Raw genomic sequence first — 18,644 nt, forward strand, 5'->3', positions numbered from 1 at the left:
GGAAGAGAAATATTTTTTCTCATCTCAGTTTTTCCTCGTCTCAGTTCTAAATGGCTTACCCCTTATCCTTAAACTGTGACCCCCGGTTCTGGACTGCCCCAACATCGGGAAAATGTTCCCTGCATCTAGCCTATCCAATCCCATAAGAATTTTATATGTTTCTATAAGATCCCCTATCATCCTTCTAAACTCCAGTGAATACCAGTCTTCTTCTTCTTCTTCTGTCGTATGTCTGTTAGACCTGCAGCTCCGTTGAGGCGAGCCAGGCCAACGTGTCATCGTCCAGGTCAATCAGACCTCGTTCACCATTCGGTGGCCGGTGTTTGGGGCAACTGGTGACTATGTACTCCACTGTCTGTGTTGGGTCCTCACAGGAGGCGCTGTCCACGAGGCCCCACCTCTTCATCGCTACTCCATAGCGTCCGAAGCCTGTCCTCAAGCGGTTGAGGGTTGTCCACTGCTTTCGGGGCAGGTCCTGGCCAGGGACGTCCATTGAGTCATTGATGTAATGGTGTAACCTAGATGGTTCAGCTGACTTCCACTGGTCTCTCCATCTCGTCTTGACCCAGGCGGCCTTGGAAGCGTCAGCCGGTGTTGTGCAGAGCAGCTCTTGGGCTTGTGTGGCAAAGGGGCGCCGTGACTTGAGGCGCATTCATCGCGGTGTCTCTGTGACGATCTGATGGAGGAGGTGGGATTCACTGATCTGTTCCTTTCGAGAGAGGGCCAGCATGGCTGCTTCTCGTCTGATGTTTGCCGGGGCGATGCCAGCGAGGACGGGCAGTTGGTTTACAGTCGACCCATTCTTTCCAGTCAATACACTAAGGGTGTTATTTTTACCTCATCTCAGTATCATCGTTCAATTCACCTCCATTGACTCAGTTAGTCTCAGTCAGCCTATGTGACTGGGAATCTCTCAAAACTGCACACAATACTCCAGGTGTGGTGTCACCAGGGCCCTGTACAACTGTAGAAGGACCTCTTTGCTCCTCTAGTTATGAAGGCCAACATGCCATTAGCTTTCTTCACTGCCAGCTGTAACTGTATGCCTACTTTCAGTGACTGATGTACTAGGACACCCAGGTCTCCTTGTTCTTCCCCTTTTCCTAACCTAACACCATTCAATAATAATCTGCCTTCCTGTTCTTGTCACCAAAGTAGATAACCTCACATTTATCCGCATTATACTGCATCTGCCATGCATCTCCCACTCACCCAACCTGTCAAGTCACCCTGCATTCTCATACCATCCTCCTCACAGTTCACACTGCCACCCAGCTTTGTGTCATCTACATATTTGCTAATGCTACTTTTAATTCCTTCATCTAAATCATTAATGTAGATTGTAAATAGCTGTGGTCCCAGCACAGGGCCTTGTGATACCCCAGTAGTCACTGCCTGCCATTCTGAAAGGGACCCGTTAATCCCTACTCTTTGTAGCAATGTTACAAAATTTTGAGATTTTAAAAATCAAGTCTGTAATTTATCCCATCAGATAAAGCATAAAAATAAGTTTAATTTGACACCTAATTCACTTTCATATCTCAAGTATTTAAAAAGTTATGGCCATTTTCATACTGGGAAATGAGCATCTTGTTCCCTATTGATTTTCTATGGACATAACAAAAAAGCTGTGATCGTGAACAGTCAAAAGGCCATAACTTTCTTAAAAATTAAGAGAACTGAATGAAATTTTCAGTTATCATAGATTGAAGCATTCTGAAACAAATATAAAATAATCTTACTTGGATGACCTGAAATTAAAGCATATAATTAGTTAGTTACCTAATTGTAGCTAATTTCAGACTTCAATTACTAGATCTAAACATCTATCCATTTCTTAATAAATGATTAACATTTTTAAATAGCCTAAATGTCCAAATAATATTCACAAATAATTCACAATAAAACATGATTTTAAAATCTCATTTACATTAATTTATAGGCCAAATGGAAGGAATTTAGTGTTCAATTGCTGTAAATTAAAGTCCATTTTAAATCAGCTTTCCAGTGGGTTCCTGTAGAACGCGCTGGTTTAGAACGTTCACATTGCGGTAGATTTGTGCCCCAAATGCCCAGAAAAATACTGCGCGATATAATGGGGCCAAAATGAGCTACTCGCAATATTAAACTTTGTATAAAGGGATCTTTAGAAGCCCTTTTTAATGTAAAAATATACAGCCTACCTTCAGCTGTCTGCTTTATGAGACCCTGCGGTTGCTGGCGGTCGCGGGTTTAGAGACTGATTTTTAAATTACTATAACTATTATACGAGGCCTTTAAAACTAATAATAGCTTTTGCGACGGGGTCTTTCAGCGATTTTTCGTTAATAATTAACTAGGCTGAACATCCTCGATTTGAACAGCCTAGAGAAAATCGCGTTTTAAACCCGCCCCCTCTAAACGGCGCCAAAATCGCGCACACGGGCTGCGGAAGATTTTCAACGACGCTTCAGGTAGGCTTTGCAAAGTCTTTGTTTCCTGTCTGCCAACCAATTTTCTATCCATGTCAGTACCCTACACCAAATACCATGTGTTCTAATTTTACCCAGTAATCTCTAGTGTGGGACCTTATCAAATGCTTTCTGAATGTCCAGGTACACTACATCCACTGGCTCTCCCTTGTTCATTTTACGTTGCATCCTCAAAAAATTCCAGAAGATTAGTCAAGCATGATTTCCCCTTCGTAAATCCATGCTGACTTGGATCGATCCTGTTACTGCTTTCCAAATGTGTCGCTATTTCATCTTTTATAATTGACTCCAGCAGCATCCCCACCACCGATGTCTGGCTAACTGATCTATAATTCCCTGCTTTCTCTCTCCCTCCTTTCTTAAAAAGTGGGATTATATTAGCTACCCTCCAATCCACAGGAACAGATCCAGAATCTATAGAACATTGGAAAATGGTCACCAATGCATCCAAGATTTCTAGAACACCCTCCTTGGGTACCCTGGGATGCAGACCATCAGTCCCTGGGGATTTATCAGCCTTCAGTCCCATCAGTCTACGCAACGCCATTTCCTGAATAATGTGAATTTCCTTCAGTTCCTCCATCACGCTAGGTGCTCTGTCGCCTAGTACATGTGGGAGATTGTGTCTTCCTTAGTGAAGACAGAACCAAAGTACCTGTTCAACTCGTCAGCCATTTCCTTGTTCCCCATAATAAATTCACCTATTTCTGTCTTCAAGGGACCCACAATTGTCCTATCTATTTTTTTCCTCTTCACATACATAAAGAAGCTTTTACTATCTATCTATCTATCTATCTATCTATCTCTCTATCTCTCTATCTCTCTATCTCTCTATCTCTCTCTATCTCTCTCTATCTATCTATCTATCTATCTATCTATCTATCTATCTATCTATCTATCTATCTATCTATCTATCTATCTATCTATCTATCTATCTATCTATCTATCTATCTATCTCTATCTATCTATCTATCTCTATCTATCTATCTATCTATCTATCTATCTATCTATCTATCTATCTATCTATCTATCTATCTATCTATCTATCTATCTATCTATCTATCTATCTATCTATCTTTCTATCTATCTTTCTATCTATCTTTCTTTCTATCTCTTCTATCTCTTCTATCTCTTCTATCTATTATTATATAAAACTCTGTGGCTGCCGCCTGCCGTCCGGCTGCCTTTCGATTCGTTCCATCGTGTGATGTCACAATGCCCAATACTCGCAGATGTCCAATCGGAATGGCCGATGCTCGCAGATGTCCAATCGGAATGGATCCATTTACATGTACGGCTGCTGGCTGCATTTCTTCCTTTGATTCCTTGCCACGCCGAATCCAGACGCACAATCGCCGAGATCTTTTCCATTTCGGTAGAGATTTCACTTTCCTTTCTAAGTATCCGCTCCTCATTACATTTCATTGTGTTCAAGTACACCTTTTTAATCAAATCCTTCTCCCCCCCCCCCCCCCAATATTTCAAAAATAAACTGGCTTCTCACCCATAGAAGCAGCCATTTCGGTAGACATTTCACTTTTCATTCCAACTATCCACTCCTCATTAGATTCCGTTATGTTTATGTCCACATTTTTCATTAAATCCTTCTCCCCCCCCCCACTCACTCATTTTGTCGCCTCCTGCTGGCCAGCGACGATAAAGACTGCTGGCGCCCGCATCTCGCCTCAAAGACGCCATTTAAAACCAGCCGCACTGCTCATTCCTGAGCCGCTTGAGTTGGAGGACCACGTCTCCCGTGGGGGCTACGGGTAGGGAATGGCTGCGTTGGGGGAGCAGACCCAACGGGTCTGCCCTTGGTCTAGTTATATAAAAGTCTGTGGCTGCCGCCTGCCGTCTGTCCGGCTGCCTTTCTGCCTTTTGATTCGTTCCATCGTGTGATGTCACAATACCCAATGCTCGCAGATGTCCAATCGGAATGGATCCATTTACATGGACGGCTGCCGGCCGCCTTTCTTCCTTTGATTCATTGCTACTCCGAAACCAGACGAAGAATCGCAGAGATCTTTTCCATTTCGGTAGAGATTTCACTTTTCTTTCTAAGTATCCACTCCTGATTACATTTCGTCATGTTTAAGTACACGTTATTAATCAAATCCTTCCCCCCCCCCAATATTTCAAAAATAAACTGGCCTCACCCATAGAAGCAGCCCCAGCCCCTGGTGAACGTTCCATTGTGTGATGTCACAATGCCCAATGTTCACAGATGTCCAATCGGAATGGTTTCATTTACATATGCCTTTGCAGGAGAACCAGCACCTGGTGAACGTTCCATCGTGTGAGGTCACAATGCCCAATGCTCAAATACATTGTTGCCATAGAGGGAGTACAGAGTAGGTTCACCAGACTGATTCTGGGATGTCAGGACTTTCATATGAAGAAAGACTGGATAGACTCGGCTTGTACTCGCTAGATTTTAGAAGATTGAGGGAGGATCTTATAGAAACTCCTGATTACATTTTGTCGTGTTTATGTACACATTTTTAATCAAAACATTCTCCCCCCCCCCCCCCCCCCCCCAATATTTCAAAAATAAACTGGCTTCTCACCCATAGAAGCAGCCCCAGCCCCTGCTGAACGTTCCATCGTGTGATGTCACAATGCCCAATGTTCACATATGTCCAATCGGAATGGATCCATTTACATATGCCTTTGCAGGAGCCCCAGCACCTGGTGAACGTTCCATTGTGTGATGTCACAATGCCCAATGCTCAAATACATTGTTGCCATAGAGGGAGTACAGAGAAGGTTCACCAGACTGATTCCTGGGATGTCAGGACTTTCATATGAAGAAAGACTGGATAGACTCGGCTTGTACACGCTAGAATTTAGAAGATTGAGGGGGGATCTTATAGAAACGTACAAAATTCTTAAGGGGTTGGACAGGCTAGATGCAGGAAGATTGTTCCAGATGTTGGGGAAGTCCAGAACAAGGGGACACAGTTTAAAGATAAGGGGGAAATCCTTTAGGACAGAGATGAGAAAAACATTTTTCACACAGAGAGTGGTGAATCTCTGGAATTCTCTGCCACAGAAGGTAGTTGAGGCCAGTTCATTGGCGATATTTAAGAGGGAGTTAGATGTGGCCCTTGGGGCTAAAGGGATCAGGGGGTATGGAGAGAAAGCAGGTACAGAATACTGAGTTGGATGATCAGCCATGATCATATTGAATGGTGGTGCAGGCTCGAAGGGCCGAATGGCCTACTCCTGCACTTAATTTCTGTTTCCCTCTCATCACCCCTCTCTCTCTCCCACCCATCCCTCTCTCCCCCACCCCCTTCTCTCTCTACCCCACCCCCTTTCCTCTCTCCACCCGCCCCCTTCCTCCTACCCCTCTGTCCCTCTTCCATCACTCCCCCTACCCCTCTCCTCCTCCCTCCCCACTCTTCCACCTCTCCCCCTTCCCCCTCCCCTCTCCCTCCCCACTCTTTCCCCTCTCTCCCCCACCCCTCTCCCCCTCCCTCCCTCCTCCCCTCCCTCCCCATCCCCCCCCTCCCCCACATCTCTGTCCCCATCGCCCTCTCTCACCCCCTACCCCGCACTCCTTTCCCTCCCAAATCTGTCCGGTTTACTCCACCTCCTCTCTCCTCCCTCCCTTCTTCTCACCCCCCCTCCTCCCACCGGTGTGTTTGGGGGGGTGGTTAATGTGAGTGTGATGCCGCAGCCCCCCCCCCCCCCCCCCCCTCAAACGCCGTTGGGGAAACAGACCCAACGGGTCTGCACTTGGTCTAGTCCTTCTTTAAATCCTTGGCTAGCTTACCTTCATACTTCATCTTTTTTCCCCATATAACCTTTTTAGTTACCTTCTGTTGCTCTTTAAAAGTTTCCCAATCCTCTGACTTCCCGCTCATCTTTGCTATGTTATACATCTTCTCTTTTATTTTTATACTGTCCTTGGCTTTCCTTGTCAGCTACGGTCAATAGATTGCATTTAGGTCAGTTTGCATTTGGAGCATCATATGCTTATAGAAACATATAAAATTATAAAAGGACTGGACAAGCTAGATGCAAGAAAAATGTTCCCAATGTTGGGCGAATCCATAACCAGGGGCCACAGTCTCAGAATAAAGGGGAGGTAATTTAAGACTGAGGTGAGAAAAAACGTTTTCACCCAGAGAGTTGTGTATTTGTGAAATTCCCTGCCACAGAGGGCAGTGGAGGTCAAATCACTGGATGGATTTAAGAAAGAGTTAGATAGAGCTCTAGGGGCTAGTTGAATCAAGGGATATGGGGAGAAGGCAGGCACAGGTTATTGATTGGGAATGATCAGCCATGATCACAATGAATGGTGGTGCTGGCTCAAAAGGCTGAAAGGCCTCCTCCTGTACCTATTTTCTATGTTTCTATGTTTCTATATGCAGTTCTGATTTCCCCATTAAGGTCAAAGGTCTGTTAATTGTCACGTGTACCAATTAAGGTACAGTGAAACTCGAATTACGGGAAAGGTGAACATTTTGGTGAGTGTACATAACAGGTTTACCAGAATGATGCCTGGATTAGTGGGTATTAGCTGTATGAGAATTTGGAGATACCTATATTGTTTTCTCTGGAGCATCAGAGACGTAATGAAAGTATATATAAGTATGAGAGGCATAGACAGGGTAGAAAGTAAGAACCTAACCTAACCAAAGTGTTATAAAGCCACAACATGATCTCCTGACTCTTATACTAAATTTCTTGATCAACAGGCCAGGGCGGGAAATGTCAAAGATTAGAGGGCACAGCGATACGATCAGAGGGAGAAAGTTTAAAACAGATGCGTGGAATGTGTTTTTTATACTGAGAGTGGGAGTTGCCTGGAACGCGGTCAGGGATAGTGGAAGCAGATATGATTGTGGCCATGGACACATGGATATGCAGGGATGTGTAGGAAGGAACTGCAGGTGCTGGTTTAAACCGTAGACACAAAAAAGCTGGAGTAACTCAGCGGGACAGGCAGCATCTCTGGAGAGAAGGAATGGGTGACGCTTCGGGTTGAGACCCTTCTTCAGACAGCAGGGATGGAGGGATATAGAGCATGTGCAGGCAGAGGCATTAGTTGAAGTAGACATTGTAGGCACAGACTGTGGGCAAAAGGGCCTATTCCTATGATGTACTGTTCCATGTTCTATGTTAACCTGCAGGAATCCCTCCAAAATCCATCAGATTTTGAATGATTACCAAAGCACTCATTATCTCTGTAGCCAATTCCACCCTGGTATGTAGTCTTTGTACCGTTTATTGTGTAGGAAGGAACTGCAGAAGCTGTTTTAAACTGAAGATAGACACAAAAAGCTGGAGTGGCACAGCGGGTCAGGCAGTATCTCTGGATAAAAGGAAGAGGTGACGTTTTGGGTTGAAGAGTCTCGACCTGAAACTTCACCTATTCCTTTCCCCAGAGATGCTCCCTGACCCGCTGTGTCACTCCAGCTTTTTGTGTCTATTTCCTTGTGGTTTAGTGACTTTCAGTCTTTCAAAATTCTTTTGAATTGTACTTCAATTGTTACTAATTTTCTTTGGTTCCTCAATCTCATTAGTTTGTTGATTCTGACAGTTTCGAGCAGATGTTCTGTCAGAATTGTAACCTATCAGTCTGTGACGTGTTCCAACGCTGTAAAAGTACCATCAAAACAGGGAACCTAGAAAAAGGACATACAATTGGGGAAGCTAGAATACAGAACAAGTGCTTGTTAAACATTAAAAGCAGAAAAATATTATGGTTTAGCCAGATCTCAACAATTTCATAACTAAAATGTGAGATTTAAACTCCACAGTCCTGTCATAGAGTGATACAATGTGGAACCAGGCCCTTCGGCCCAACTTGCCCATACTGGCCAACATCTCCCAGGTACACTAGTCCCACCTGGTCCATATCCCTCCAAACCTGTCCTATCCATGCACCTATCTAACTGTTTCTTAAACGATGGGATAGTCCCAACCTTAACTACCTCCTCTGGCAGCTTGTTCCATACACCCACCACCCTTTGTGTGAAAAAGTTACCCCTCAGATTCCTAATAAATCTTTTCCCCTTCACCTTGAACCTATGTCCTTTGGTCCTCGATTTACCTGCTCTGGGCAAGAGTGTGCATCTACCCGATCTATTCCTCTCATGATTTTATACATCTCTATAAGATCTCCCCTCATCCCCCTGCGCTCCAAGAAATAGAGACCCAGCCTACTCACACCCTCTAGTCCTGGCAACATCCTCATAAAACTTTTCTAAACACTTTCAAGCTTGACAATATCTTTCCTATAACATGGTGCCCAGAACTCAACACAATACTCTAAATGTCATGATCGGTGGTGAATGGTAATTCAGTTAATGGGTAGAAGAAATGCCAGAGACCAATGATACCCCGATTAATGTTACTTATCAAATTATTTTACTTAAGCTCAGGGTGAACAAGGGTACAGACCCAAAACGTCACCTGTCCATGTTCTCCGGGGATGCTGCCTGACCTACTGAGTTACTCCAGCACTTTGTGTCCTCAGAGTCAAAGCTGATTTGCATCCAATCCAGTTTTGTGTGTACACAAAATTGCTGGAGGAACTCAGCGGGTGCAGCAGCATCTATGGCCAACATCTCCCAGGTACATTCCAGCATCTGCAGTTCCCTTTTGAACAGTTTTGTGTGTTCTCAGGTGGAATAATTTATCCTGTACAATGACCCCATTCTAGCAATGAAATGTAAGAGAACAGGTTGAGGACGGGTGGTGGTGGGTGCTGGTGGGCGGACAGGCCGCCGAGAAAAAAGGGGGAACCATTGGGGACTAGATGGGGGACTTTGTAACTTTGTCAGCGCCCTTTATATAGCGACTTTGCATACCTTAATAAAGTATTCATTCATTCAGTTTGAGAAAAATGTTTGGAGATATCGCAGCCTCAATTGATGCTGGTGTGCATTAACATTGGTCTGTGGTTAGGATCAGTTTGCACGCTGTCGTGTGGCAGATGGAAGATGGAGATGAATTTCTGCAGACAGTCCAATTTGAAAAAGATATTCCATAGTAATTCTCAATTTTCAGGATTAACGATTTTTATCAGGTCAAAAAAGGCCACATACTTGGGTGATGCTGCTTCCTGCATATCTCTTGTAGTAGCTGAAATGCATGCCCTAAGTGTCTCTGGACATGCACGGTCTACTCTGTCATTGGAAAGCAACAGATCAGCCATCAAGAGGACGATTCTGGCAATGATCTCCCCAATGTCCGACAGCCTCTATAGTTCCCTCGGCCATATTTGTCTACTTATTCTGAAGATCCTCAGAATCAAGCTAATCCCTTTTTTGGACAGTGAAGCCAAGCTTCACTGATGACATAGGGCTGTCCAGGTGTTGAGGAAGGTCTGAAGAAGGGTCTCGACCCAAAACCTCATCAGATGCTGCCTGACCTGCTGAGTTACTCCAGCACTTTGTGTCCTTTTGTGTATTACACAGTCCACAGCTGAGGAAACACAATCTGCCACAGGCAATGATGATCCAATTCTATACGGCCATTGTAGGGTCTGTCCTCACTTTCTCCATCGTGGTCTGGTTTGGCTCAGCCACCAAGCACGACACCTGGAGGCTGCAACGAATCATTCGATCGGCTGAGAAGGTTATTGGCTGCAACCTTCCCTCCATTGATGAACTGTACACTGCAAGGGCCAGGAAGCGAGCGGGTAAGATCATCTCTCACCCCTCTCACCCTGGCCACAAACTCTTTGAATCACTTCCCTCTGGAAGGCGACTCCGGACTGTCAAAGCCGCCACAGCCAGACACAAAAACAGCTTTTTTTCCACGAGCAGCAGCTCTACTCAACAACCAAGTCTGTAGCCTCCTTGTGCGCTGGTATTTTATTTCATTCACATGTTTAAACTATAATGTTTTATTATTAATGTTTTAAGTGTCATTCTTAATTGTTTACAGTGTGTCGTGTTGTTACTTGCGAGCGGAGCACCAAGGCAAATTCCTTGTATGTGTACATACTTGGCCAATAAACTTATTCATTCACTAACCAGCATTTACTGTTCTTTATTTTTACTCTTTGACTGTGCAGATCCTGTTGGTCAAGGAATGTAAGAATGTCAGTGAGGTACCATTGCAGATGTGCTTTCGTGGCAGATTCTTGAGGCCTCAAACGTTAATTTTTCTGCAGCAACATTTCTACCGCTGTTGTGCTAGAGTGGAGGCTGATGGACATTACAGAGTGGATTACATGGTGAATCAATCTGACTGTCTTTAGTATGTGTCATTGTAACCCCTGATACAGACATCCTTGTGGTCACTTGCTTAGATTATCACGTATTCTAATAGGTTTCAGTGCCTGTACGGAATCTTGTCTCTAAAATGTCATGTTGGTGATAACAAGCCAATACTTGTCAGGAGTGTCTCCGTTGGAATAAGCTATCCCAACACCTTTCCCGCCAATCACATCTTACCAGAGGATTGTTTAAGAAAGATCCAACGGGATCCCTCCACTGGCCACATCTTCCTATCTCCTCCCCTTTCTGCTTTCCGCAGAGACCGTTCCCTCTGTAACTCCCTGGTCAACTCGTCCCCTCCCACCCAAACCACCCCCTCCACGGGCACTTTCCCTTGCAACCACAGGAAATGCTACACTTGTCGCTTTACCTCCCCCCTTGACTCCATCCAAGGACCCAAGCAGTCTTTCCAGGTGAGGCAGAGGTTCATCTGCACCTTCTCCAACCTCATCTACTGCATTAACTGTTCCAGGTGTTAACCTTTACATCGGTGAGACCAAGCGCAGGCTTGGCAATTGTCTCGCCCAACCCCTCCGCACAGTTCGCACTAACCAACCTGATCTCCCGGTGGCTCAGCACTTCAACACCCCCTCCCATTCCGAATCCGACCTCCTCCCTTGTCAGAGTGAGGCCCAGCACAAATTGGAGGAACAGCACCTCATATTTCGCTCGGGTAGTTTACACCCCAGCGGTATGAACATTGACTTCTCCAATTTCAGATAGTCCTTGCTTTCTCCCTCCTTCCTAGCTCTCCCACAAGCTTACTGTCTCCGACTCTTCCTTTATTTATCCCACCCCACCCCCCGACATCAGTCTGACGAAGGGTCTCGACCCAAAAAGTCACCTATTCATTCTCCCCATAGATGCTGCCTCACCCGCTGAGTTTCTCCAGCATTTTTGTCTACCTTACCAGAGGATTGTGTCTTTTCTGACTCGGGTGCTTAAGTCAGTCAGGAAAATCATTTTGTGTAGGAAGGAACTGCAGAAGCTGGTTTAAGCTGAAGACAGGCACGAAAAGCTAGAGTAACTCAGCAGGTCAGACAGCATCTCTGGAGAAAAGGAACAGGTGACGTTTCGGGCCGAGACCATTCTCGGTCTGAAGATGGGTTTCGACCCGAAATGTCACCTATTCCTTTCCTTCAGAGATGCTGCTGAGTTATTCCACCTTTTGTGTCGATCTTTGGTTTAAACTAGCATCTGCAGTTCCTTCTGATTGCGATTCATCCTTGTGATTGAAGCAGTGCAGCGTAGGTTCATGAGATTAATCCCCGGGATGGCAGGGCTGTCATATGAGGAAAGATTGAAAAGACTAGGCTTGTATTCACTGGAGTTTAGAAGAGTGAGGGGGGATCTTATAGAAACATATAAAATTATAAAAGGACTGGATAAGCTAGATGCAGGAAAAATGTTTCCAATGTTGGGCGAGTCCAGAACCAGGGGCCACAGTCTTATAATAAAGGGGAGGCCATTTAAGACTGAGGTGAGAAAAAAACTTTTTCACCCAGAGAGTTGTGAATTTGTGGAATTCCCTGCCACAGAGGGCAGTGGAAGCCAAGTCACTGAATGGATTTAAGAGAAAGTTAGATAGAGCTCTGGGGGCTAGTGAAATCAAGGGATATGGGGAGAAGGCAGGCACGGGTTATTGATTGTGGATGATCAGCCATGATCACAATGAATGGCGGTGCTGGCTCGAAGAGCCGAATGGCCTCCTCCTGCACCTATTTTCTATGTTTCCTACACAAATACAAATCTGCATGTCTTTGGAACGTGGGAAACCAGAGCAGCTGGAGAAAACCCATGTGGTCAAGGAGAACATACCTACTCTGTACAGATAGCATCCGTAGGTGCTGTAAGGCAGCATCTTTACTGTTGGCTACTGTGTTTATTTTAATAAAATGATGACGGGCAGTTTCTACATTTTTTACAGTCTTGAAAGCAATATCATTTCTAATGTATTTTTCTAAAGAAAAAACAAAATGAAACATTAGATGGCGTGATCAGTCATTAATTAATTTATTTTTTTTAGCATAAAAGTGAAAATGTTCAAAATGGGTTTCAAACTGAGAAATACCCTGTCACCACAAACAGAAAGGCATTAAGCTGCATGATTTTAATTCTTAATCATTTCTAAACAAAGTAATGCAGAAAATATACACTAAAGTATAACACGGCTGGGGTTACCCAGCCTAAAATGGGAATCAACTAGTCCTCGACCAATAATTCTACAAGCACATTTATGGAAATCTCCAGGTAAACTGAACGGGGTGAATAAAAACATCAGTGCAGTTGATACACACGCTATTAACATCATTGAGAAGGCTAATTAAATCAACAAGCAAGTATCGTCTCTCCTCAGATCCGCTGATAACCTGCAGCTTGGCGACGTCGACAGATCAAATACACGATGATTATAAGAATGATCACCCCAGCAAGAACTACTCCAAAGGCGACAGGAAGAACATATCTGTAGTCCAAGAAGCATTCCTCTGCTGTAAAAACAAAAGACATACGTAAAGCACCATTCTATTATCTCAAAGCACCCCATTATTTATGAAATAAATGTATTGGATTAATGACCTTTCAGAACTCATCGTCTGTTGGTATTTAGCTGCAAGAATGGCAAGTAGGTGAGTCTCACAGATTGGCTAATTAACAGCTGCCAATAAAAGGAAGGCAAGCCTAAGTGAAGTGGCCATGGCGGGAGCAGCCAGAGTTATTCATTGAGGCTCGGGCTCAAGAGGCTTTGGTGAGGGTGATTGCAGGATAAGGTTTGGTCAGTCACATTTTGTTTGTTTCTGTGCACAACATGGTCTTGGTGTCAGAGAGATGGAGGCTAGTGCAATGGTGTGCTCGGCCTGTTGTACTGTAAGACGTTCAATGTTCGTGTGGACTACATCTGCAAGAGGTACATCCCGATGCAGCGCCTTAAAGACCACGTAGGAAACTGGAGATGCAGCTGTACGACATTACGCTCATCTTGGAGTAAGCAAGTCATAAGTGTAGTGTATTTTGGGTACTTGGAACTGACTCAAAAGAACTCTCAGATACAGGAGTAAACTAACAAGCTTCTTTATTGCAGGACGCCGCCATGAGACTCCCCTAGCTCATGCATCCCCTCGAACAAGACATAACATATGCTAATTACATTATATACATTACAATAAGGTCATAAGTGATAGGAGTAGAATCAGGCCATTTAGCCCATCATGTCTACTCCGCATTTCAATCGTGGCTGATCTATCTCTTCCCCCTAACCCCATTCTCCTGCTTCTCCCCATAACCTCTGATACCTGTACTAATCAAAAATCTATCTATCTCTGCCTTAAAAATATCCACTGACTTGGCCTCCACAGCCTGTGGCAAAGAATTCCATAGATTCACCACCCTCTGATAAAAGAGATTTCCCCTCATCTCCTTCCTAAAAGAACGTAACTTAATTCTGAGGCCTCGACTATCCCACTAGTGGAAACATCCTCCCCATATCCATTCTATCCAAGCCTTTCATTATTCTGTATGCTTCAATGTCCCCCCTCATTTTTCTAAACTCCAGCGAGTACAGGCCCAGTGCCGACAAACGCTCATTGTAGGTTAACCTACTCATTCCTGGGATCATTCTTGTAGACCTTCTCTGGACCTTCTCCAGAGCCAGCACCTCCTTCCTCAGATATGGTCCCCAAAATTACTCACAATATTGGCACCTAGGAATAGACTGGGTAACAACCAAGAATAGTTTGGTGACTTCTGGAGAGACAGTTGACAGCACGGAAAGACGGCACCCGGGACAGCACCTGGGTTAGCACCCCAGTCTGTGACTTTCGTGGACATGGCCTAAAAATCCATCAGGCGCGAATGAAATGCTCGGAGGAGAAAGAGGTGCAGCGCACAGGCTTTGAACCTGGTAAGATGCAGGAGGAACCCGGCCAGGACTCTCCCCACAGAGCCCAGTCCCTCCACGCACTAGAGTCTCCCATTCTTTGCAGAGTAGTTATTAAGATGGCTGATCCGTGGGCAGTTGCTGCTGGGATGTAAGTCGGGGCCTAATCAACCCCGGCTGGGTCGCCTGGGCGAGGGTGTCTGATGTTGTGAGACCCGAAACACCCGATGACCCCAGGTCACATCACTGAGGATGCGTCCCAGCGCATCTAGAAGATGTATATTTTTCACACAAATGCGGTCTTACCAGTGCCTTATTGAGCCTCAACATTACATCCCTGTTTTTGTGTACAAGCCCTCTTGAAATAAATGCTAACATTGAGTTTGCTTTCTTTACTACCGATTCGACTTGCAGATTAACTTTTTGGGAATCCTGCACCAGCATTCCCAAGTCACTTGGCACCTCCAATTTCTGGATTCTCTCCCCATTTGGAAAATAGTCTATGCCTTTATTCCTACTACCGAAGTCATAGATAGATATGTGCAGGAGGGACCTGCAAATGCTGGTTTACACTAAAGATAAGACACAAAATTCTGGAGTATTTCTCTTTAAGGAACAGGGGTTCCCCTCTCCCATCGTGGATGAGGCTCTCACTCGAGTCTCCTCGGTACCCTGTAGCTCCGCCCTTGCTCCCCTCACCCCAATCGTAACAGGACCAGTGTCCCCCTCGTCCTCTCCTTTCACCCCATCTGCCATCGCATACTACACATAATCCTCCAAGATTTTTCCCACATCCAACAGGATCCCACCGCTAGTCACATCTTCACATCTCCACCCCTTTCCACCTTCTGCAGAGACTGTTTCCTTCGCAACGCCCTCATCCCTTCCCACCCAAACCACCCCTCCTCAGGTATTTTCCCCTGCAAACGCAGGAGATGCAACACCTGTTCCTATACCTCCTCCGTCGGCTCTGTCCAGGGACCCCGACAGTCCTTTCAGGTTAGGCAGAGGTTTACTTGCACCTCCTCCAACCACACCTATTGTATCAGGGAGTCATAGGGTGATACAGTGTAGAAACCGGCCCCTCGGCCCAACTCGCCCACACCGGTCAACAATGTCCCAGCTACACTAGTCCCACTTGCCAGCGCTTGGTCCATATCCCTCCAAACCTGTCCAATCAATGTATCAGTCTAACTGTTTCTTAAACATTGCGATAGTCCTAGCCTCAACTACCTCCTCTGGCAGCTTGTTCCATGCACCCACCACCCTTTCTGTGAAAACGTTACCCATCAGATTCCTATTAAATCTTTTCCCCTTCACCTTGAACCTATGTCCTCTGGTCCTCGATTCCCCTACTCTGGGCAAGAGACTGTGCATCTACCTCATCTATTCCTCTCATGATTTTGTATACCTCTATCTCCCCTCATCTTCCTGCACACCATGGAATAGAGACCCAGCCTGCTCAACCTCTCCCTATAGCTCACACCCTCTCGTCCTGGCAACATCCTCGTAAATCTTTTCTGAACCCTTTTCAGCTTGACAATATCTTTCCTATAACATGGTCCCCAGAACTGAACACAATGTTCTCAATGTGGTCTCACCAACGTCTTATACAACTACAACATGACCTTCCAACTTCTATACTCAATACTCTGACTGATGAAGGCCAAAGTGCCAAAAGCCTTTTTGACCACCTTATCTCCCTGCGACTCGGCCTTCAAGGAACCATGCACCTGTACACATAGATCCCTCTGCTATACAACACTACCCAGAGGCCTACCATTTACTGTGTAGGTCCTGCCCTTGTTCGACGTCCCAAAATGAAACACCTCACACTCAACCAGCATCCGTTGTTCAAGATATGGGCTCATATACATCGGCGAGACCAAACGTAGACTGGGCGATCGTTCCGCTGAACACCTTTGCTCCGTCCGCCTGGACCTACCTGATCTCCCAGTTGCCAAATACTTTTATTCCCCTTCCCATTCCCACAATTACCCTTCTGTCCTGGGCCTCCTCCATTGTCAGAGGGCTAAATGCAAATTGTAGTATAGTAAGACCTGAGTGATCTCCTGGACAAGTGTCGATCGCCTGGATTGGGGTCGGAGAGGAATTTCCCGGATTTTTTTTCCCGAATTGGACCTGGGTTTTTATCCGGTTTTTTGCCTCCCCCAGGAGATCACGCGGTTCTTGGGGTGGAGAGGGGTGATAGCGGTATAAAGGGGAGGGTAGTGTCTTGTGTTCTGTGTCTTGTGTCTACTGTTTGTGGGTAAGTGTGTCTGTTTAGTGTTCAGCCATGAGCGAATGGCGGTGCGGGCTCGACGGACCTGGTGGTCTACTCTCGCACCTACTTTCTATGTAAATTGGATGAACAGCATCTCATATTTAGCTTGGGCAGCTTACAACCCAGTGGTATGAATATTGACTTCTCTAACTTCAAGTAACTCTTGCACTCTCACTATCCATCCCTCCTCCACCCAAGTCGCACCAGGTTCCCGTTCTCACCTGTAGATTGATGATGCATGTGAACCAATCACACATAAGCCAGCATCACTAACTCCACCCCACTATAACACTTATACTAACACTCGTTCCCAGTACTGCAGTTCGAGCAGCTAGGATGCACTGACAACCTGTCGTCCTCAATGCTGCTAAGTTTCAAGTGCTCATTAAAGATGTGTTTAAATCACACTGTCTCAGGCTCTTGTTTACATCACCCAACAAACATCTAACAATGACCTGTTCCCTTTATCATTGTTCCTTTTTTGCATATATTTCATTAATTTGTTCTATATCTCTCTACATCACTGTCTATACCTCTCGTCTCCCTTTCCTCTGGATAGTCTGGTCTCGACCTGAAACATCACCCATTCCTTCTCTCCAGAGATGTTGCCTGTTACGCTGAGTTATTCCAGCATTTTGTGTCTATCTTCGATTTACACCAGCATCTGCAGTTCTGCTATCTGTAAGCAATGTGTTTACGCACCACCACCACCACCCCACCCCGCCCCAGCTTGAGGTTTTTCACAGTTATGTCAGTTTCATAAAGGCAAATTTCAAATACCTGAACTGCCATAAACTGGGGGTACACTATATCAGATTCTTCCACAAGAGGGAACATGTTAAAATGTCCACCCTGTTAAAATCTATCAGGATCTTAAATATTCCTATCAAGTTACTCCTCTCTCCTAAACTCCAGCAGATACAATCTTAGCCTGTCCAAAATTCTTTCTAAGACCAACTCTAATTCTGAACTGCTTCCAATACACTTCTTTTCTTTTAAGGGGAAGCAAAGTGAGCAATAGAGTTGCTGCCTCACAGCGCCAGAGACCCGGGTTTGATCCTGACTACGAGTGCTGGCTGTACGGAGTTTTACGTTCTCTCTGTGACTGCGTGGGTTTTCTCTGCCTGCTCCAGTTTCCACCCACACTCCAAAGACGTGCAGCTTTGTAGGTTAATTGGCTTCGTAAATTGTTCCTCGTGTGTCGGATAGATTGTGTGTATGGATGATCATTGGTTGGTGCGGACTCAGTCGGCCAAAGGACATGTTTCCACGCTGTATCACCAAACTAAACTAAACGAGACCAATCCGGTACATGTCTTGCCAATACCCCACACAATGGAAGCACAAGATCCTTACTTGAATTCAATTCCTTTTGACATTGATAATTTTCCAAAAGTCTTTTGTAACAATCCCTCTCCAACTCAAGAGTTCTGCAATCTCTCACTATTTGGTGAATGCTTTCTTTTCAATATGGACAATTTTTACACTTTCTCAGTTTATTCTCACCTGCCAGCTGTTTTCCCGTTCACAACCATCATCCTACCATGACCAGAGAGCAGTGCTAAACTACTATCTACCTCATTAGTGACCCTCGGACTATCCTTGATCGGACTTTGTTTGCTTTACCTTGCACTAAACCTTATTCCATTATCATGTATCTGTACACTGGTTCGATTGTAATCACGTATTGTCATTCTGCTGACTGGATAGCACGCAACAAAAGCTTTTCACTGTACTCGGTACACGTGACAATAAACTAAACTGTAACTGTAACC

At 45.1% G+C, this 18,644-nt stretch overlaps 1 protein-coding gene across 1 annotated transcript in view; it reads right to left on the minus strand.

Annotated features, from left to right (window-relative positions):
* Nucleotides 1-12,700: 12,700 nt before the first annotated feature.
* lamp3 (lysosomal associated membrane protein 3) overlaps nucleotides 12,701-18,644 on the minus strand; it is a 34,606-nt gene continuing 28,662 nt past the window's right edge. The window contains exon 6 of the mRNA XM_033032169.1: nucleotides 12,701-13,200. Within this exon, the coding sequence (XP_032888060.1) occupies nucleotides 13,064-13,200 (137 nt within the window). The 3' untranslated portion in view covers nucleotides 12,701-13,063. The remainder of the gene's footprint in view (nucleotides 13,201-18,644) is intronic.

This window comes from Amblyraja radiata, chromosome 13 (genome assembly GCF_010909765.2).
Source record: "Amblyraja radiata isolate CabotCenter1 chromosome 13, sAmbRad1.1.pri, whole genome shotgun sequence".
In the NCBI taxonomy this organism is placed as follows: domain Eukaryota; kingdom Metazoa; phylum Chordata; class Chondrichthyes; order Rajiformes; family Rajidae; genus Amblyraja; species Amblyraja radiata.